The sequence below is a fragment of the Trichomycterus rosablanca genome, chromosome 20, assembly GCF_030014385.1.
Source record: "Trichomycterus rosablanca isolate fTriRos1 chromosome 20, fTriRos1.hap1, whole genome shotgun sequence".
Classification (NCBI taxonomy): Eukaryota; Metazoa; Chordata; class Actinopteri; order Siluriformes; family Trichomycteridae; genus Trichomycterus; species Trichomycterus rosablanca.
The window spans coordinates 22,784,782-22,808,046 of NC_086007.1; the positions used below are offsets into that span (position 1 = coordinate 22,784,782).

The following is a 23,265-nucleotide window of genomic DNA, read 5'->3' on the forward strand; positions in this document are numbered from 1 at the left end:
CACTCCTACCTAGTTGGTCCACCTTGTAGATGTAAAGTCAGACACGATCGCTCATCAATTGCTGCTGTTTGAGTCTGTCATTTTCTAGACCTTCATCAGTGGTCACAGGACGCTGTTGGCTGGATATTTTTTAGGTTGGTGGACTATTCTCAGTCCAGCAGTGACAGTGAGGGGTTTAAAAACTCCATCAGCATTGCTGTGTCTTATCCACTCATACCAGCACAACACACACTAACACACCACCACCATGTCAGTGTCACTGCAGTGCTGAGAATGGCCCACCACCCAAGTATGTCCTGGCCATTGAAGAACAGCATGAAACAACACAACCAGAGGCATCCAAACAAACCAAACACAGGACTTGATGTCACAGGATGTAACACTAAATGTGCGTGAGTTTTGTGTCCACTGTTTTGACTCCTTTTCCCATTTTACCAGCCCTTGTTGTGTCTCCAGTTGGCAAAAATACCACCAAAGTATACACAACCCCAAAATTGCAGTAAACCCAGCCTAGCGTAGTGCATTGTTCTGACTGTGTTTTTTTTTAACTTATTTTGTCTTGATTGTAAACTTGTGATTGTGAGTGCAAAGCATCAGGACTGAAATGTTGTAACAATGTATCATTTTCTTCTTTGATCCAGACCAAGGGAACTGAACTACAAGTAATACACACACCCTCAAAGAGCATTCGTGAGGTCATGCACTGGTGCCGGACACAAAGACTGTTCAGTGGGCTTGATGTGCAGGTCACTGGAGTTTTTCCACACCGAATCTATCACATCGTGGCCTTATTGACCTCATTCTGTGCACAAAGGCACAGTCATGCTGGAGCAGGAAGGGGCCTTACAGTGTGTATTTTGGCCTGTATGCTAGTTTTATATGTAACTTGTTCCTGAAAACAAGCTACCCGGGTGCAGATAGCTCGATATGTCTAGGATACAGTGATACAGTCTGACACACCCTTGTGTGTTTTTTTTTCTGTTTTCAGTTACTTAGTTGGGGTCCTACTAAATTCACGGGAAAATCACATATTTTTAAAGAAAAGTGACACATTTCACGGTGGTCATTAAATTACACTCATAAATTAAATAATAGAATAAATGGAAGCTACAATACACAGCACAGCCTAAACCCCCCCTCCCCACAAAGCATTGGTTGGGAGTTTTTCAAACTCATTTACTCGAGTCGTGTTTTTAGCTGCTTCAGACTTTGACATCTTGGACATTTTGACTAACCAATTGCTAACTGAATTGCCGTAGGATTGCAAGTGTAACAGACTTTTCTGTCGTGTAGTGAGCTGACAATGTTTTATGTATGTGTTTATGTATTTAGTACATAATCAATGGAAAAGCGTTCTTCTCTACACACGTGATCATCTCTGTGTAGTCTGTGCTGCGCCTCAAAAAAACAAGCCAGTAAAGTATTATGCTCCTGATAGTTTGTTTATGTACAGTTTATTTCTTACTATATAAAGATGCTTGGTTACACTAGGACCACTTTGTAGTGCAAATTAACCAGTAAACACAAGGCACTTGAATGCTACACGAATGAAAAACGTTAAATAGCTAAACACAAACCTTAAATTTTGAATTTTACAGCAAATTGCATATTATACTGGAAAAAGCTAATTTAAGTAGGGCCTTATACATAGTGGGTACAAGAGCACAATAAGTAAGAGCCCCGGCAGCCATTGATCTATTAATGTAATAATGACATGGGTTGATTTAGGTATAGGTATATAGGTATAAAGAAAATAAAATGCACATACTATGTATGTGGACATCTTTCCACACTAGTGCACCAGAGCTGACATCTCGAACTCATGAGTTCGAATCTCAGCTCTGCTACCGGCAGGCTGGGTGCCTATGATTGGCTCATCTGTTGGGTTGGATATCGGATGGGATTCCTCAGCCCTGTCCTGGCAGTTATGACCTCTGCTGGCTGATGGTTGATATTAACTGGTCTCATGCAGGTGAAAAGATGCAGTCGGCTACTGCACACGTGTCGGAGGGGGCGTGTGTTAGTCACGGTTCTCTTCAGTCAGGAGTGGAGATCAACACCAGTAGAGAGGAAGCAAAATGCAATTGGGTAATTCAGGCAAACGAATAGATTGGGAGCCAAAAATTAAACAAGCTTTGTTTGAGGGAGCTCCAGCCGTCCTGACCTTAACCCCACTGAACTCCTTTGGGATGAACTGGAATTCTGATTGCAAGCCAGGGTTTCTCATTCAGCTACAGTGCTTTCTGACTGAATGATCAAAATCATTTGGTAAGCTTCTACAAAGAGAGGGAAACTCTGTATTAATGCTCATGGGTTAGGAATGGGATGCCCAACACGCTCATCGTATCCAGCGATCGTATCCAGTAATCATATCTTTTCAACCTTGTGCCTGCTGTGGGTCTTAATGACTCACTGAAAACGAGAGATATATTTGGGCTGAGCAGTTTTACTTTCCATGCTAAGCCTGTAATTCAGCTTCGAATGTTTAGCACATATGGCTTCCCCCCTTTTTTGGAACGGAGAATTATTTTCTGCATGGGAATCGAGTTTCAGGTTACAGTAATGTTTAGCGCGTTCCCATTCTGGGTCTGTGAACGCTACAGGAATGAGAAAACACACTTAAAATCTCATCTAAATGAAAGCATATTCACATTTTCGGCAAAGCCAAATGGTAAAAATTAAATGTCACAGTTTAAGACAGTACGTCTGATCTGGGCTATCACGATGCTTTCGTGTCTGATCTCGAACAACAACCCTCCACCTTTATTCAATTATTCCGGTCCGGACTGCCAGCTCTCCAGTCACGCTGACATGTTCGAAATTAACTGCATTCTTAAATAAATTTAGTGCAGACAAAGATCAAACCCCTAGTAAAGAAAGGGGAAGAAAGCTATCCGGACAGCTGCGAGCAATTAATTCCATTCGAGAGATTTTTTTATAAGACGAGGTGCTCAGACAGAGATCAGTGAGGACGCTCGGCTCGGCGCGTCCCGTAGTGAAGCAGAAGGGGATCGTGTGTGGGGCGCTCATTGAGAGCGTGTGGCCCGGGATACCCTGTCTGCAGCTATACGCCCTCCTGCATGGTCCCTAATTACAGCTGAGCCAAGCAGAAACTCTCATTACCTGCCTTTTTATTTTGGACCTTCCCGTATTTCCAGCGGTGAACGTCAAGTCAGCAAGGCTACAGCTAGCTCTGACGTCACGTTTGCACAGGCTAGCGCTAATTTAAAAGAAAAAGACACACACAGTGTTGCTATTGTAGACACTATCTCCCTCCCTCTCGGTGTTCCATTTGGGAGGAGCCTGCTTGGGTGGACAGATTTCTGGACATTAAGCATTAATACTGCTGTCTTATGGCTATTTTTATAACTTGTCACACTATACAGTTTTTGGTTAAGGATTTGGACTAGTAATTAAAGGTTGCCGGTTCAAGCCCCACCACTGCCAGGTTGCCACTTTTGAGCCCTAGAGCAAGACCCTTAACCCTCAATTTCTTAGATTGTATACTGTCACAGTACTGTAAGTCTCTTACAGTATAAAAGTGTCTGCTAAATGCAGGAAATGTAAAGTATGTGAACCCTTGACCATAATTGTTGGACATCTCTTGGACCCCTTGGTCAGCGGCTCAACGGTGGCAACTTGGCAGCAGTAGGACTTAATTGGCAACCTTTGTATTGCTAGTCCATTACCTTAACCTCTGAGCTATCACTAATCCTAGACTATTTCTAGATTTCTAGGCTTCTTTTCAAAAGGTTTTGGAGTATGTTTGCTGGAGTTCAGTCACAAGCTTGTTGTCAGAAGTGTTGTCAGGCACTTATCTTGATTAAAATTCCAATTTGTCCCAATGGTGTTCAATATGGTTGATCACCACCAAAGCATAGATTAATGGTAGACACAGGAATAGTCATTCTGGAACAGGAACGCATCTTCCCCAAACTGTTTGAAAGCCATGCCAGTTAGTTAAAGTTAAATTACATTAAAGTACCTAAACCACCAATGAATAATGAGTAATTGGTTGCAAATAATTAAAACAATATTTATTCAGAAAAGCAAGAATGACAAAAGATGGTGTGATCTGCATCAAAAACTGAATCAGAATCTTTTACAGTCACCGTCCGTTGGCCTATGCACTTTTGTGGTGGCCGAATTAAATGTGTCCACTCTCAATGACCCAGCGTACGCTGTAGGCAGATAGATCTATATAACGTTACAAGAATCTCCCATAAACCAATAGCTTATTGATTTCCCATCCCATCACTTGTGTTTCTTTTTAACTCTTCTCAATTAAATGCAACAGGACCCCCCTTTCAGGCTCACTGTGGCCCCCTAGGTCCCTCTGGTTGAGAACCACTGCTCTATTGGATGTAGATTTGGTAACTAAGGAGGCCAGATGTGTAATTAACTCATGTTATGTGCATGGATCCAGTTAATTAGCTGTGTGATACACATACATTAAATGACATTTGGCAAAAATATGTGATGCAAACTGAGCCCTAGATAGTAAAATTCCACTCGTTTTCTCATAAACGAAGGCTGTGTTCAATTACAGAGTGTGTCAGGATAGTAACACAACCACTGGTAGTGTCATTTGTTATGCTATTTCATACACTACATTTACACTTTTATCCATCCTACAGCTGTGACAGTATTTGAGGGTTAAGAGCCTTGCTCAATGGCCAAACAGTGGCAGTGGTGGGGCTTGAACCGGCAACCTTCTGATTACTGGACCAGTACCTTCACCACTAGGCTACAGCTGCCCACAAGGATTGTGTTTCTTACCATTTACATCTCAATCTACATGTGCAGCATTTATCCAGCGAATTAAGCAATTGAGGGTTAAGGGCCTTGCTCAGGGACCCAACAGTGGCAACTTGGTGGTGGCGGGGCTTGGACCGGCAACCTTCTGTTTACTAGTCCAGTGCATTAACCACTGAGTTCTAGACTGTGGTTTCATGTCTAATTAATGTAAATGTATGCTAAGAGGAGGGTGGCACGGTGGCTCGGTGGGTAGAACTGTCGCCTCACACCAAGAAGGTCCTGGGTTCGATCCCCAGGAGGGGCGGTTCTGGTCCTTTCTGTGTGGAGTTTGCATGTTCTCCCCGTGTTTGCGTGGGTGTCCTCCGGGAGCTCCGATGTCCTCCCACAGTCCAAAAACATGCAGTCAGGTTAAGTGGAGATACTGAATTGCCCTATTAGTGAATGGGTGTGTGTGAGTGTATGTCTCTCTGCCCTGTGATGGACTGGCGCCCCATCCAAGCTGGGATAGGCTCCAGCACCCCCCACCCCCCGTGACCCTGATTGGATAAGTGGTTAAGAAAGTGAGTGAGTGAGAATTTTAAGAGGACTGTGTAGTAATAAACAACTAAGTAATAATAAATTAATTAGGGAATTTGCTTGATTTGAAATCTCTTCTGTGTATTTTCAGGCGTGTGCAGTAACAAAGTGCTGGTACCCGAGAGTGTGAAAGCCGTGCTCGGCAAAAACGCCACTCTCAGCTGCAGGGTGGAGGTGGGCGCCAGTCTCAGTCTGACTCAAAGCTCCTGGGAGCGACGCTCGTCTGCGGGCACTGTCACCTTGGCGGTGTTTAACCCTGCCTTCGGAATCTCGGTATCTGAAGAGTATGAGGGACGTGTCCATTTTCTCAACCCCTCGGTGGAGGACGCGTCCATAGTGCTGGAGGAAGTGGGATTCGCAGATATCGGCTCCTACACCTGCAAGGCGGTTACCTTCCCGCTGGGCAACACGCAGGCCTCTACTAATGTCGACGTCTTGGGTATGTACAGTTCACACTGCAGTAGGAGTCACGAATCTGAATCTGTAGTCAAATTACAATGGGTGTTGGACTTTGGAACCTCCATTCTGTGTTGTTTCTTATGTAGTTGCAACAGCTTTATGGCAGTTTAATGACACCTTAATGACAATTAGTTGCTTATCCCAGCCTCACCTCAAGCAGCCACATAAGGATTCAACAACAGGTGATATCAAACATAATATCAAATTTTTCCGTAACAGTGGCGCAGTGGTAAATTACTGCTGGGATCCATGGTTTGAATCGTCAGTGATGCTATTGGCTAGTTGGGCATCTACATATAGACATGATTGGCTATGTCTGGGGGGGGCGGAGTCTCCACAATGAACAGGACACCAGTAAAAAAAAAAGTGGACACACCACAGCCCTCACCAGGAGGATCATACATACCAATTACTAAAGTATGTAAACACCCTTCCTAATTATCAAGTTAATGTGTTTCAGCCACATCCAGTCCAAAGAGGTGTATAAAATAAATCACTTATGTAGATTTAATACCATCTCTCCAACTTTGTGGATACAGTTAGTGGAAGGACAGTGGTAGCCTAGTGGGTAGAGCTTTGGGTTATCAACTGAAAGGTTAAGAGTTTGAATCCCAGCTCATCCCAGTACACCTGTATATGTATACATTACGAATAAGGGCATTCTTCTTTCCAGCATGACAGTGCCCTTCTGCACAATGCAAGGTTTTGGAGGAACTCAACTATATCGATGCCCAGGAGTTTAAAAGGTGATGTCACAACAAGCTCCTGGGCAGGTGTCCACTTACTTTTGTTCATATAGTATTTATAGGAAGGCTACCCTAAATGGTTTTTAGGTGGATCCAAAGTTAATTACCAAGGATGCACTGGGGTTCAGAAACTTCACTGCTGCCCAAACCTATTGGAGTCTGAGGACAATTTAAACTGTGGTTCAGTATAACAGTGGTAGCCTAAAAAAGGCCCCAAAGCAACTTACAGTACTGTGACAGTATATTATCTAAGCAGTTGAGGGTTAAAAGCCTTGCTCAAGGGCCAACAGTGGCACCCTGACAGTGGTGGGGTTTGAACCAGTGACCTTTTGATTACTTGTTCAGTACCTTAACCACTATGCTCTAACCTTTTGCCACTCTGTCAAGTCTGCTTAACAGGCAGTTGTCCATCTTTTCCAACATGAGCCACCAAGCATAACCGATTTAAACCTGCGTGCCAGTGCAAGAACTCATCTGCACTGTTCAGCCTTTTAGGAACACAGTGTAACCATTAGCCTAATGGTAAAAGAATGAATGAAAAATGAGTGGAACACCAGCTGTAAGCCCCAAAGCACTACTTTCCTAAATGAATTCATAAAAAGCATTGTGTGGTAGCCACAAAACATTTTGTTCTATGCCAGTGGTTGTTTTTCTCATTTACTCTTAGACCCCCCTGTGTTCAATTAAAAAATTTCTGGAATCCCCTTGACACGAGTTCTGAAGTTATTCCTGCGCTTACAGCGAGGATGACAAAAAGCATAGTCTTCTTGTTCAAGGTTCATGTTATAAGTTTGTGCAAATGTTAGTAGCAATTATACATCAAAATGTGTGTTGGGAGGCGTAGAAACTCTACAATAGTGCAATCAAAATGAGAAAATAGAGAAAACAGTAGGTACTGGTGGAATGAGTGAACCCATGTCCAGTGAGTGTTGGGCAAGTTTGCCCAGAGCTCATATCAGCTCAGCCATCAGATGACAAATTCAATCCACAATGAAGGTAAATATCTTGGTACTTGTGATTTTGGTAGATGTAGTGGGTTTAATTCTGGTGAACTGTTGGTTGGAGCTTTCTCACCTGGGTCTACTTCAGCAGGATCTGCTTCAACAACTTAATCCGAATCGGAATCATTTATAGTCCTCGTCAATATGCTGGTGACTTGGGTCTACTTCAGTAGGATCTGCTTCAACAACTGAATCAGAATCTGAATCATTTATAGTCCTTCGTCATTATGCTGGGGACTTACTTTTGTTTTTGTGACACTTGTGACCAAAAAGTGCTGATTGATGTTGAGCAGGTCCATGAACCTTGAAGATACAAATCTTGGTATTGCTTCATTTTGATTGTTGATGTAGTGAGTTTACTTCAGGTGAACTGTTGGTTGGAGCTTCCTCACCTGGGTCTACCTCTGCAGTATCTGTTCCAACAACTAAATTAGAATCATTTGTTGTCCCCCGTCATCGTTTCAAAGAACCTTTGGCCACACATGCAGTCACTTTATCAGTTCTACTGAATGGTGCTTAATTCTCCAATGTTTAAACACTGTGACCCTTGAAGATCCCAAACAAACCCTACTAATACCTCCTAAGGGCAGGATGGAAGTTTATTTGGAGGTCTGGTTGTGATAATAGAGGGTTTAGGCTGGGGGTTGGGGCCAGTTTATAAACTAACAATAAAAAAACAATACAAATATTTGTTTTATATTAATGCAAGTTACTTAACATTTTTTTTATTTTTAATCTGAAGTAATGAGTTTATGAGCCAATAAGGAGAGAATTCTAGTATTTGTACCCACTTTTTCTTGTGGAATCCTTTAAGTATTAAGACATTCATGGGCCGCCATGCTCACAGAGCATTTCAAAGATCAGCCAACAGATTTTCAATAATATTCCAGTCAGGAGGTCATGAGGATCAGTTTAAAAGCTTCAGCTCGTGTTTCTTCCTTCTTTTTTACTTCAAACTTCCCTTCATGATCATGGCCAAAGATTTTTTTTGCATAGTTCAGACTTTAACATCTGTGCTAAGATCACACGTGAAGCTTTCTGTCTGAATCCATGCATGTAATGATTGTGCAAGTGAGGCTGCACAGTAGAACAGTCCACCACCACTCCTGTATCAGCTTATCTTTCTCTAGGTCTCCTGCTGTCATATGGTGCTCTTATCTGAGAGGGTTTTTTACTTGTCTTGACTTCCCTTAACAGGCATGTCTTACATTTGAAACAGTGGAAACTGTGAGCTCAAAGCACTTTGATATCGGTTTATAGCCCTCCATTACTTTGTAGGCATTAATTAGCTTCATTTCCAGATCCTCACTCGGATGCTGAGAGGAACTCGTGGTTGTTAAGTGTTAGCGTGAGACCTGAATAAACTTTGAGACTTCCGAGACTTCTGAGCATCCAACCCTTTGCACACACCATAATTACAGTTTTATTTTTTGTGTGTCATTTGGTGAGGGGTATCCAAATGTTTACATACAGTTAATTGTAGGACTGTGTATTCACATGGTATCAGGTTTTGATTGTTGTGCTCCCACTGTACTTATAGTTGGTTGTTTCTTAAAATAATTAATTAATAATGAATTGGGGAAAAACATACTTGGGGGGGGGGGGGGGGGGGGGCACTAAAAAGTGTTAAAACCACCTCCTTGTTTCTACACTCACTGCATATTTTATCAGTTCCACTCACCACAACAGAGTGGGTATTATTTAGGTGGTGGATCATTCTCAGCACTGCAGTGACACTGACATGGTGGTGGTGTGTTAGTGTGTGTTGTGCTGGTATGAGTGGATCACTGTCACTGCTGGACTGAGAATAGTCCACCAACCAAAAATTATCCAGCCAACAGCGCCCCATGGGCAGCATCCTGTGACCACTGATGAAGGTCTAGAAGATGACCACCTCAAACAGCAGCAATAGATGAGCGATCGTCTCTGACTTTACATCTACAAGGTGGACCAACTAGGTAGGAGTGTCTAATAGAGTGGACAGTGAGTGGACACGGTTTTTAAAAACTCCAGCAGCACTGCTGTGTCTGATCCACTCATACCAGCACAACACACACTAACACACCACCACCATGTCAGTGTCACTGCAGTGCTGAGAATAATCCACCACCCAAATAATACCTGCTCTGTGGTGGTCCTGTGGGGGTCCTGACCATTGAAGAACAGCATGAAAGGGGGCTAATAAAGCATGTAGAGAAACAGATGGACTACAGTCAGTAATTGTAGAACTACAGAGTGCTTCTATATGGTAAGTGGAGCTGATAAAATGGACAGTGAGTGTACATACAGTATATATACGTACATTCACATATATAGTCTATATGCATATATACGGATGTGTATGTGGATATTTTTACCTAATTACTATTAATGTGATAACTGTTTGATTACTATTAAAGAAGTAAATCTATTAAATAAATCCAAATTGTAATTAGCCATTTGTGCAATATATTATAATAATATTAGACTTGAACAGATCAATAGTCCCTGTTTGCCATTTGAAACCAGGATACCGTAATATAGTAAAAAAAAAAAAACTTGTGTGCTGTGCTCTATTCCTGTACATTGCAATTAGCGAACGCAGCATGGTGAACACACCCTTAACAGCAACAGCAGAAACAGTGAACGTGTCTTTAATCTTGAAATATCTTTACACAGATCTTTACACCCGTCATGTGCTTTAACCATGGCGACTCGAGTTATATTTTGAGGAAAATAGACAAACCGAAGTCAATACTTATGCTTTAAATTAAACAGATTAATGGCTTTTTCATGTGAAGGAGGATGCTGCTTATGATTGCATGTACAGTATTTACACAACAATCCATCAAAAGTGGTTTGTATGTCCTTTACATCAGCAAGAGCAGAGTGCTGAGTAAGTCCGAACGTGTCGGTGTACTATATGATTGTCAGTGTGGGTGGGGAAAAAGTCCAGTTTTGTTCCCTCGTTGCACTCCTGACAGGAAATCGTTATTCCACTCAAGTGCAACACGGCCGTTTTCCCTTCACTGTCACAACTGGCTAGTTTTTCTAGCTTCGCTTTATCAAAGGGCCGGCGGATGATTAAAAGCAGTCACGTCAGCACCACAGCCTCTGCGTTATTAGGCTGGTACAGGGTGGAGGGCAGATGAATGCCGGGGTGATGGCAGACTGCTTTCGGCTCCATGCTTCCGGAACAGTAGTGAAAGGGCTATATTTAGAAAAGGGGGTTCTGAGGACGGTGGCTAGCCACTTGCGGTCGAGCCACAGGACCGGGCTGTTTCAGAGAGCGCCGCAGCTGTTGGAGTGCTGCAGAATGAAGGGGTTAAAGCAGTCTGGTGAATTTGTAATGCCTACAAATGGATCTGTGGGTTCACAGTTTGAGTTCAGCACTATACATGTGGCCTCAATGTATTTTTAATGAATGACCTTTCAAAGGGAAAACATGTTCTTTCAATCAGGGCTGCAGCTTCAGGTTGAGTAAAGTAGTTTGGAGGACTTTGATTGCTTGGGGATTAAATTGTTTTAATGGGGTTGCAAACCAATAAACAACTCTCTCTTTAATTATTTTCCATAGTCCAATAGATACTTATTATCTTATTATACTTATTAAGAATTATTAAGTTCCTAAAGCACCGGTCCCCAACGTTTTTGCACCGAGCATACTAAAAAACACAAAGTGCATACCAATACTGCTCATCAGTGATGGAAAATCAGTAGGAACCCTGAGCTTTTTTCACTGCAACGAGACGCTCCCACCTTTTAGCATTTTAGCTAACTTGTGGGCTTAATTTTTGTATCATGTGACCGAAATAGGTATGTGTCAAACGCGTCAAAAGGGTTGATTTTGAGTTGCAAGGGCCGGTACTTCACACACGATTGGCAACAGCGACTCCTGCTGTCTGGTCGAGGTCCTGGCACGAGTGGCGGATGAATACGGAAAGAGCAGACTGGTCCGTACTGGTAGCTTTTGTATAGATACATGATTGGCCAGCATCAAGATGAAAGAGGCGTGTGCTAGGCCAGGGTTCTTTAAACCGTGGGTGGGTTGCAAGCCCAAAAAAATGGGTCGCCAAGAACTTTTTAACTAAAAATAAAAATAATAAAATAAACGAATTGTAACGGGCACGAACTGAACTTGTACACAAACGCACCCCTTTGTGGAGGCTTTATGTTACATTTTGTAAACAACAGTGGGACCAGATTGCCACAGTTTTTATTAGTAAAGTATATTTCGTATTGTGTCTGGTTTTGATGCGTTGTTTGTGTTGTCTGGGTCGCGGTAAAAATCATGGTGAAAATGTGGATTGTGTTTTACATGTACGTTTTCAGCATTTAGCGGGCGCTTATATCCAAAGCGACTTACAGTTGTGACAGTATACAGTGTATCACAAAAGTGAGTACACCCCTCACATTTCTGCAGATATTTAAGTATATCTTTTCATGGGACAACACTGACAAAATGACACTTTGACACAATGAAAAGTAGTCTGTGTGCAGCTTATATAACAGTGTAAATTTATTCTTCCCTCAAAATAACTCAATATACAGCCATTAATGTCTAAACCACCGGCAACAAAAGTGAGTACACCCCTTAGTGAAAGTTCCTGAAGTGTCAATATTTTGTGTGGCCACCATTATTTCCCAGAACTGCCTTAACTCTCCTGGGCATGGAGTTTACCAGAGCTTCACAGGTTGCCACTGGAATGCTTTTCCACTCCTCCATGACGACATCACGGAGCTGGTGGATATTCGAGACTTTGCGCTCCTCCACCTTCCGCTTGAGGATGCCCCAAAGATGTTCTATTGGGTTTAGGTCTGGAGACATGCTTGGCCAGTCCATCACCTTTACCCTCAGCCTCTTCAATAAAGCAGTGGTCGTCTTAGAGGTGTGTTTGGGGTCATTATCATGCTGGAACACTGCCCTGCGACCCAGTTTCCGGAGGGAGGGGATCATGCTCTGCTTCAGTATTTCACAGTACATATTGGAGTTCATGTGTCCCTCAATGAAATGTAACTCCCCAACACCTGCTGCACTCATGCAGCCCCAGACCATGGCATTCCCACCACCATGCTTGACTGTAGGCATGACACACTTATCTTTGTACTCCTCACCTAATTGCCGCCACACATGCTTGAGACCATCTGAACCAAACAAATGAATCTTGGTCTCATCAGACCATAGGACATGGTTCCAGTAATCCATGTCCTTTGTTGACATGTCTTCAGCAAACTGTTTGCGGGCTTTCTTGTGTAGAGACTTCAGAAGAGGCTTCCTTCTGGGGTGACAGCCATGCAGACCAATTTGATGTAGTGTGCGGCGTATGGTCTGAGCACTGACAGGCTGACCCCCCACCTTTTCAATCTCTGCAGCAATGCTGACAGCACTCCTGCGCCTATCTTTCAAAGACAGCAGTTGGATGTGACACTGAGCACGTGCACTCAGCTTCTTTGGACGACCAACTGAGTGTCTGTTCTGAGTGGACCCTGCTCTTTTAAAACGCTGGATGATCTTGGCCACTGTGCTGCAGCTCAGTTTCAGGGTGTTGGCAATCTTCTTGTAGCCTTGGCCATCTTCATGTAGCGCAACAATTCGTCTTTTAAGATCCTCAGAGAGTTCTTTGCCATGAGGTGCCATGTTGGAACTTTCAGTGACCAGTATGAGAGAGTGTGAGAGCTGTACTACTAAATTGAACACACCTGCTCCCTATGCACACCTGAGACCTAGTAACACTAACAAATCACATGACATTTTGGAGGGAAAATGACAAGCAGTGCTCAATTTGGGTGTAGTCTCTTAGGGGTGTACTCACTTTTGTTGCCGGTGGTTTAGACATTAATGGCTGTATATTGAGTTATTTTGAGGGAAGAATAAATTTACACTGTTATATAAGCTGCACACAGACTACTTTTCATTGTGTCAAAGTGTCATTTTGTCAGTGTTGTCCCATGAAAAGATATACTTAAATATCTGCAGAAATGTGAGGGGTGTACTCACTTTTGTGATACACTGTACAATCAATTGAGGGTTAAGGGTCTTGCTTAAGGGCTCAACAGTAGCAACCTGGCAGTGGTTGGACTTGAACCGGCAACCTTCTGATTACCAGTTCAGTACCTTATCCACTAAGCTACAACTGCCAGTGATGCTGTAACAGGAACGGGCATCTACAAACTGTTGACACAAAGTTAAAAGTAAATGATTGTTTTAATTATTGGTGTCCACATACTTTAGACCATATATAGTATCTGACAAAGCTTGCTCAACCAAGTGTTAAAGTAAGAAATTAGTAAAAATGAGGTATAATTCTTACATTGTTTTAAACTTAAATTCTCATCTTTCCTTCCCCACCCCCAGTCGAGCCAAAGGTGTACGTCTTCGATTCTGGACCTCTTGTGGACGGAGCCGCCGAGAGTGTGGTGGCCACGTGTGCTGCTGAGAGGGCTCGTCCACCAGCTGAAGTCTTCTGGAAGGCAGATGTTTATGGCCGCACCCAACAAAGCATAAAGAACGAGACAGACGGCACCACCACAGCCCAAGTGCAGTACATCTGGGCACCGAGCAGCCATGCCTTCAACCACGTTCTCACCTGTGTGGTGCGTCATCCAGCGCTGGACATGGACTTCCAAATCCCTTATGTGCTTAACGTACAGTGTGAGTTGGTCTCTTAATTAGTCTCGGGGGGGTCTTGTGTGGTTTTACTGGTAACTTTACTGTAAATTGCATTTTGCATTGCAAAGTTAGGTGGACCTTAGACTATAGTTTTGACTAAAACCTTGTTTGTTTATGGACCCTATGGAAAAAGGGTTTTCACTGTTTAATTGACATCTCACCACAGAGCAGGTATTATTTGGGTGGTGGATCATTCTCAGCACTGCAGTGACACTGCCATGGTGGTGGTGTGTTAGTGTGTGTTGTGCTGGTATTAGTGGATCAGACACAGCAGCGCTGCTGGAGTTTTTAAATGTCCACTCACTGTCCACTCTATTAGACACTCCTACCTAGTTGGTCCACCTTGTAGATGTAAAGTCAGACACGATCGCTCATCTATTGCTGCTGTTTGAGGTGGTCATCTTCTAGACCTTCATCAGTGGTCACAGGACGCTGCCCATGGGGCGATGTTGGCTGGATATATTTTTGGTTGGTGGACCAAAGGGATAGTGAGGCGCTGCTGTGTCTGATCCACTCATACCAGCACAACACACACTAACACACCACCACCATGTCAGTGTCACTGCAGTGCTGAGAACGATCCACCACCTAAATAATACCTGCTCTGTAATGGTCCTGTGGGGGTCCTGACCATTGAAGAACAGAGTGAAAGCAGGCTAAAAAAGTATGCAGAGAAACAGATGGACTACAGTCAGTAATTGTAGAACTACAGAGTGCTTCTATATGGTAAGTGGAGCTGATAAAATGGACAGTGAGTGTAGAAACAAGGAGGTGGTTTTAATGTTATGGCTGATCGGTGTCATGTTAATAAAACTCCAGCATGTCAGGATGACTTTGCTCTTAGTGAATAAGTTGTTTATAAGCCTCGTTCTGTCTTATTACTGGACAATCTGCATTGTAATAAAAGCAAAGTTTCTGATTTATAACCGCAGCCTGTTACAACACTTTACATCTGCTTTCTTCTTCTTATAAAACCATTTACGAGGCAATTAAACGCAATAATCATTGATGAGCACTTCCTTTGGCATCTCGAACCGTTGGCTTCTTTCTGTTTGAACCGAATGCTGCTTAATGGAGCCGGTTTATGAAATATTGATCAGAGCCAAACAGAGCTAGCAGTAGGAGTGAAACCGCAGGGGAGGGAAGGAGCCTTTAGTACTTAATAAATATCTTTAAAGGGCTTGTACAGAGTATAGTGCTGAAGCAGAAGTATTGTCCGGCCACTGTAATGGCTGAGGAAATCATTTCTTAAAAAAAACCTTTTAGGAATTATGCACAGTATTGCTGTTTTAGAAGCCAGACGGGTTAAAAGAAAAATCCATCCACATTATAATGGTGGAAAATAAAGGCCTTGCGGAATTGAGTGCCTGTTTGTTATAATTACGCCTGGTAGATGCGCTAACAGAAAAGTTTAGACAGCCAAGAGACATGGTTAGGAGGCCTTGGTGGTACCTTTGACCTTCAATCAGTAACCCAATGCCACAGAGCAAACACCACACCAAAGAGAAGATCCCATAAACTAAATATTACTCACAGTTTCACATAAATCCTTTTCCCTTCCTGTACCCATTACAAGAAAACAGCATTGTTGAACTTGAACATTGTTTTTCTTTTTTAATTACTTTATTTTTGAAGTGGACAGTGTTTACCTCCCACCCTGCCATACTATACACAGTTGGTGGCTTTCAAACCAGCCACATTTAGATTTTATATCAAAGGATGTTTCATTTTCTAATGTTCTTCATTTTTTACCTTGCTTGCTTTTTCCAGTCGCTCCAGACATCATGGTGGTAGGTCAGGATGAGGTTTGGTACGCGGGACAGAAGAACGCAAAGCTTGACTGCCGAGCCAATGCCAATCCTCCTCCTTATCGCTTTCTCTGGACCAGGTACGTGCCAATAAATCGTTATGGTGTATTTAGTTTTTTACATTAGTTTGGCACTGTTGATTATTCTTGGTCAAATTCGAACCCTGTTTTGTCAGGCTTGATATGAAGATGCCTGAAGGAGTCGTGACCGCAAATGGAACTCTGGTGTTCACCCGTCCTCTGCAGAAAAACGACTCTGGAACGTACAGATGTGAGGTTCAGAACGACATTAAAGTACACTTTCAGGATGTGGATATCTGGGTACGAGGTGAGTTGAACAATTTTTGGTGATGCATAAGAGTTTAGAAGCAGGAGTTAGAAAACAGAAACAGTAAAGGGTCTGGATTAATACACAAATCTTTAATCAGGTTTTGTTCATGGGGCAAGTAAATACATCTTTAAATGAGAGAGTGCTACATCCCAAACTACACCACACACTGAAAAGTCCTTACAGCAGTATTAACTGAAGCAATATGTTCTCTGTTTTGAACGTTCTCAAATGGTAACCTGTGTATCCTATCATGTAAAAAGTAATATCGACTACTTTTAAGCAAAATATTTAGCAGATTCTATACACTAGCATTAACGTTGTAAGGTTTGACGTTTGACTCTTGATGATAAAGTTTTCCCAAGAAATAAAAATACTGTTTTAATAAACATTTGGCAAACCACTGCAGTAAACAAGACAACCCCTAATCTAGTCCTTCCACATAGGTTTCTCGGTTGGTTGGTTTTTCATCCCAGAACAGTGACTTCAGTCTTTAGATGTGATCTTCCTCACCATGTGACTCTTGAACGTGGTTTAAGAAGCTAAGCTCCCATCTGTAAGCGGGCAACATAGCGTCCATCATTTTGGACAACAACCTCAATGGTTGCCATTGTTTACAACTTGTTACAATATTTAAATGCATTTAATTTCTTGGATTTCTTGGATTAACACTTCCACACAAGTGTGTAGTCATTCTAATTTGACTGTATGGAACTATGAGGAAACTATATGGCCAAAGTTTGTGGACACCTGACCTTGTTGGACTTTACATTTACGTTTACGGCATTTAGCAGACGCTTTTATCGAATCGAGGGTTAAGGGCCTTGCTCAACAGTGGCAACCTGGCAGTGGTGGGGCTTGAACCAGCGGCCTTTCGATTACTAGTCCAGTACCTTAACCTACAACTGCCTTATTCTGAAGCCATTGGCATTCATATGAAATTGCCTTCACCTTTTGTGGCTCAGTCTACACTCTGCTAGGAAGGCTTTTTACAAGATTTTGGAGTGTGTCTATAAGAATATGTGCCCACTGAGGCAAAAAGCACTTATTCTCAGTGGTGCGATTGGACTGGTCAGGGACTCAACACACTCCATTGATCTCTGTATAATTATCTGCCAGGTTAAAGACGCAGCTATAGGGTTAGATTCCTCTGCCAAATTGGGTGTATTTAACTTATATAATTGTATAGACATGTTCCCAATGGGTGTGTCTAGAACACATGAACCCATTGTTCTATACACTTTGCCCATATAGTGTAATTTAATAAAAACTGGCAACCAGCAACCAACTAGGTAGTGCATAACACTTTGGGCAGCACGGTGGCTCATTGGGTAGCACTGTTGCCTCACATTTTGCAAGAAGGTCCTGGGTTCAATTCCCAGGTGGAGCGGTCCAGGTCCTTTCTATGTGGACTTTGCATGTTCTACCCGTGTCTGCACGGGTTTCCTCCGGGAGCGCCGGTTTCCTCCCACAGTCCAAAGACGTGCAAGTGAGGGGAATTGGAGACATTAAAGACTTGAACTGATGAATCTTGTGTAACGAGTACCTGTCCTGTCATGAATGTCACCTAAAGTGTGTAATGTCTATTCAATTTCCTTTCAACAGACCCTCCACCCACCACTCCGTTCGCCATCACCACTAACGCAGCCCTGCCCAGCTCATCCAGCACGTCTTCCAGCCAGCTCCGTGCTCGCCTGTCCTCCCCGACGCTGACATCCCTGCCCGACGGCACCGTGGGCACCGTGGTGGGCGGCGCTGTCGGTGGCATCCTGATCCTGGTTCTGCTCCTGGCTCTGGCTGCGCTCTGTTACCTCCGTCAGAGGCGCACGTTCCGCGGCGATTACTACACCAAGCAGTACATGGTGCCGTCGGACATGCAGAGAGATTCTCACGAGCTTCACAACGCCTTCGAGGACGATTCAGCCACCAGCAGCCAGGACCTGAAACCTAAACCGGAAGCCGACGGAGACGTCAGCTACCACAGTTACACCAAAAACGAAGAGTGGGGGAGTTATTACCCTGAAAACAAGAAGATTAACACGATCGCGCCTCTAAACGACGGCGGCCCGTACCATCAGGACAACGACATGGGCACAGAGTATGTGTCTCATGTGGACGGCTCTGTGATCTCTCGCAGAGAATGGTACGTGTAAAACCGAGGGATGATTACGAGGTGTTACAGAATACAGTATTACAAACTCTTGAACTATGAGAGACTAAACATTTGTATCATAGCTCCTTATTTTGAAGGACAGAGGCCCTTGTGTGATTGCTAATTCACAGCAAATTGCTGCATTCATTTTTTTGTATTTGATGACAAGGGAGTTACACTACACGGCCAAATGTACCACTTCTGATGATGAAGTTCAGGTGGCTGTTTTTGCTTTAGCTTGACTGTCCCTTCTATGCACAAGAGTTCTGTTAAAATATGATATAAATGGGCACAAATTCCCAGAACCACACTTTTTTCCCTCCCAAAACCTTGTAGAAAGCTTTCCCAGAAGAGTGGAGACTGTTATAGCTGCAAAACATGATTATGGATTTAGAACCATGTATAACAAGCTCATGCTCAGGTGTCTACATATTTTTGCCATATGTTTTCCTATATTTGCAGTAGTTATAACAGGTCAGCCTGACAATGAAAGGCTCACATCATCACATGAAAACACTTCTTCCCCTTAAAGCTTCTCTGAGTGTCCAAAAATGTGGTGCTAAATCAGGACTATAACCTCTCTCAGTCTCTCAGACACAACCAGTTACTACGCCTCCCACCCTCATAGTTTCCAACCTAAATATAAAAGTGAGGAAACTTTTTGAAGATCCCTCATATTAATCACTCAGATGACATTTTCCCCTCCGTGTTAATACCTGAAGTCTGGGTGGTGCAGCTGTAAATTGAGCTAGCGCACTACCACAGGGATCCAGCATTGCTAGTGGCCAGTCAGACGTCTGCATACTGCGGTGATTGGCTGTGTCTGAGGGTATGGTGATGGTGACCGAGGCCTATTGATGGATTAGCGTCCAGTCTGGGATTTGATATTTTGTTTATGCATTTTCTCCCTTTTTCTCCCTTTTAGTGCGTCCAGTTGCTCAACTGCGTCATGCTTCCTCTCCACCAATGCCGATCCCCACTCTGATTGAGGAGAACGAAGCTAATCCACGCCCCCTCCGACGTGTGGGCAGCAGCCGTATGCATTTTGTCACCTACACTTTGACGAGTGCAATGCAGCTCAGCCCTGTGTACGGAGAGACACACCCTGACAGCACTCTCTCTGTGCAGGCGCCATCAATCAGCCAGCAGAGGTCGTAGTTGTATTAGTTATGACAGAGAGACCCCATCTGGCTTTTAATATCCCACCCCTGTCTGAACAACAGGCCAATCGCTGTTCATGTGGCAGCTCAGCCCAGCCAGCAGGCAGGGCGATGTATTCAAGATCCCAGCTCTGGTGTTCCAGCGTTTTTTTACCGCTGCGCCACCTGAGTGGCAATGCATGTGTTTTTGACTCGTCCCTGTATTATTTTTTGCACTGTGTTGCGGTCATGTGACAGTTTTAACATGAACAGCAATAAAATGCTGGGTTATTTAGCCAGAGATTAGTCTTGGGTCAGTGTCTAATGCACTGACCGATGAACAAAACCACAACTAACATGTTTTTGACCTTTTTTTAAACAGCACATCTGCTGCACATGCTGGTTAGGTTTACCTCAAAGATTCAACTTTGTAATTACGGTTTCTTAACATGTGCTTGGGTTCTAATAATTCCTCCTACAGATGTTTTATGTTTCTTCTTTTAAAGGAAAGCCTGGTGTAGTTACAGAATATCTGTTTAAGAGCATGATGTCACTCTTGATGGCTTTAAAAGCAATAGTATTCCAGTGGGTTGATCCTCGGGTTATGATTGACCTTCCACCTGGGTCAGGGTGGGAGCAATGGCATTTTATTGTTCTTAATATTAGTCATAGTGACATCCCAGGGGTTCTTACTTTTTCTGGTTTGCCCCTATGTTTGCCCCTATTGAGCTGTTTTTCTAGTGCAGTACTGTAAATAAGTGCATTTGACCATGTTAACTATGGGATTCTCTTATTTCTAAATGTTGATTAATTTGCTTACGTTCATGTAAATGGTTTGGAAAAATGTCTTTTGAATCTATTTACTTCTTGTGTAACCCTATGTGGGGTCCCATTCCCAAGGTTCTAAACTTCATTATTCTCTTCGGCATAAGTTAATGCCCCCATTACCCCTTCCAGCTGCACACATCTTCCAAATAACAATGTGCTACAGATAGAAATGCTGTTAAAAATGAAATCAAATGTATCGAGTCTCGGCTCTGCCCGCCGGCTGGGCTGAGCAACCACATGAACAACGATTGGCCTGTTGTTCATATAGAGGTGGGATATTAAGCCGGATAGGGACTCTCTCATGACTGATGCATTTACGACCCCTGCTGGCTGATTGATGGCGCCTGCACAGAGACAAGGAAAGAGTGCTGTCAGGGTGTGTCTCTCCGCACACAGTGCTGATCCGCATTGCACTCGTCAAAGTGTAGGTGGCAAGATGCATACGACTGCTGCCCATGTGTCGGAGGGGGCATGGGTTAGCTTCGTTCTCGTTAATATGAGCCGGGGTTGGCATTAGTGGAGAGGAACCATGACACAATCAGGAGAAAAAGGGAGATAATGCATAAACTAAAATTAAAAAAATATATGAAATAAATGAAATAAAATTAATTTGTATCCAACAGCATTAATTAAACAGTGACGTCTTTGTTTGTTGGTTATCGATTATCAGATTACTCATTAATATCCTTACTGAATTAACATGTCTTAGAGCAAGCACATGCTACCCCTTACCTTCCCAGACTGGTAGTGGTTGTGTAATGGGAAAGACTTTTGTGAATATTGGTAACAAATCAGTCCATGGGAAGATGTTATTTTGGTATTTTTATTTATGAATGTTTATTGCTTCTGAATGAGAAAAATCACTGCATCTTCTTCCTCAGAATATCAAATGTTATTGACTGTAAAAATGTAAAAATTTACTTTCTGACTCATTTTCTTTGTGGAAATGTTTTCACTTAATTTAAACAAAAGTGTTATTTATATTTTTTACGTTTGCATTCAGGAACAAAATGGTAATAGCTTATTAGTGCCTTTAATAGTGCAAAAGCATCGTTCATGTTTAGTCTTGTTTTTTTTTTCCGTTCTGTGCAATTAATTATGTTTTTGGGGGGTTTTTTCGGGGGTGGTGCTTTCTGACATCTCACTGGTTAATATAAATACTTGTGTATATAAATATTTTGGCTGGGATTTATTTTTCATTTGGATAAATCATATTTTTGTATGAAAGTACGACAGCTTGCTTAAATGCTGTGAGCTCTTCTCATGTATTAACTTGAGTTTGTTGTATAAAGCGAGTGACTGATGTCTCCTCAATGGTTTGGAAAAAAGAGACATTCGTTTTGGTTTCAGTTGCATCGTTTCTAATAAAATATAATTCTGTATTCAAAGTGTGGTAAAATGTGATTTCAAAATTAAGAGTGCAGTATACTAGAGTCATACAATAAGAATTAGTGGCTTAGTAAATATTACAAGCCCAAATCAGAAAAAGTTTAAACATCATGGAAAATGCAAATAATAAAGAAACACTAAAAAGACCTGAAATGCTGATTCATCAAAAAAAAAGTTTTAGCTGCAAGTTTTTCCTCAAGGCACTGAAAGGTCAAAAGTCAAAGCTGTACAGATAAATAAGAAAAGGCTTCGTGGTAGAGCAAGTCATACATGTCTTTGTGAACAAAAGTCTTCAATCATCTCAATATATCAGCACTATTTAGTAACAACCAACAGCTCCACCCTTAAACACCACCATGTGAGACCACACACTCCTCACACCTCTGCCTTTGCTTTTCTCACCCCATATGACCCTTCATTAGGTCCAACTCAGCACCTACTCCATCACTCTGAAAGAAAGAGAGAGAGAGACTAGATCATCAGCATTCAGAACAAATTGATCACATCAGCACTGGCCACACATCAGCACACCCTGCCTTTTCTTCTCTGTATTGACACATCACTTCAACATCTCCCCCCTCCGGAAACAGGATCAGGATGTACCCTGCTATGGAGATGTTGAACGATTTTGGCTTTTGCTGGTCAATGTCCTGTGATGAGGCTGTAAGTCAACTACAGAATCCCAGAAAATTATTTTAAAGTATGTTTAGGGTAGATTTGGAGAAATCGTTTGTCTTGATTATTTGTTCATAAATCTATATGACTACCGTTAGAAAGTGTTTTTGGTAAGAATATTATTTAACCTGACACCATGACCATGTCAGAAACATGTGGCTAATATTTACTGCATTTTGCCATCTTCTGTAGTCTGTGGTGTAATAATTCACAACTACTAATGACACTGCTTTATTATTCTTTTTATTTATTTTTATTTAGTATGAAAAAGTCAGTGTTTCTCAACCACTTAGTAAGCTAGGCCAACAGGCTACAACAGTGACCATAAGCCAGTCTTGTTGCCTGCATAAGTGCAACAATATATAGGACTTACAGCCCAAATATCGAATCTGAAGCTCTATTTGGAACACATTACACTAAGAATCAATTTGGAGTTGGGAGGTAAAAGAGGAAGAGGATGTCTATTAACAAGATGAACGGATATATATAATTAGAGGAACAATGAACAAGACATTAAGAAGCCTGAAGACCCAAACAAAGACAGACTGACCTTGGGAAACACTATCCAGGAGTCACCAGGAGTCAGAATTATTAATAACCAGGAGTCAGAATTAATAATAATAATAATGATGTTTAGGTCTATAGCACTACCAGTGAGCACTGCCAAGAGCCAAGAGCAACAAATAGCCCATGGGTCACAGGTGATAGTGACTTATCAAAAGTCTGGTTGTCTCATTAAGACAATATTAAAGATTTGG

At 42.5% G+C, this 23,265-nt stretch overlaps 1 protein-coding gene across 1 annotated transcript in view; it reads left to right on the plus strand.

Moving 5' to 3' along the window:
* The window catches only part of nectin3a (nectin cell adhesion molecule 3a), a 34,512-nt gene extending 16,035 nt beyond the window's left edge, over positions 1-18,477 (plus strand). Inside the window, exons 2-6 of the mRNA XM_063016500.1 lie at positions 5,426-5,773; positions 13,875-14,171; positions 15,960-16,077; positions 16,173-16,324; positions 17,930-18,477. Of these exons, the coding sequence (XP_062872570.1) occupies positions 5,426-5,773; positions 13,875-14,171; positions 15,960-16,077; positions 16,173-16,324; positions 17,930-18,477 (1,463 nt within the window). The remainder of the gene's footprint in view (positions 1-5,425; positions 5,774-13,874; positions 14,172-15,959; positions 16,078-16,172; positions 16,325-17,929) is intronic.
* Positions 18,478-23,265: the final 4,788 nt, after the last annotated feature.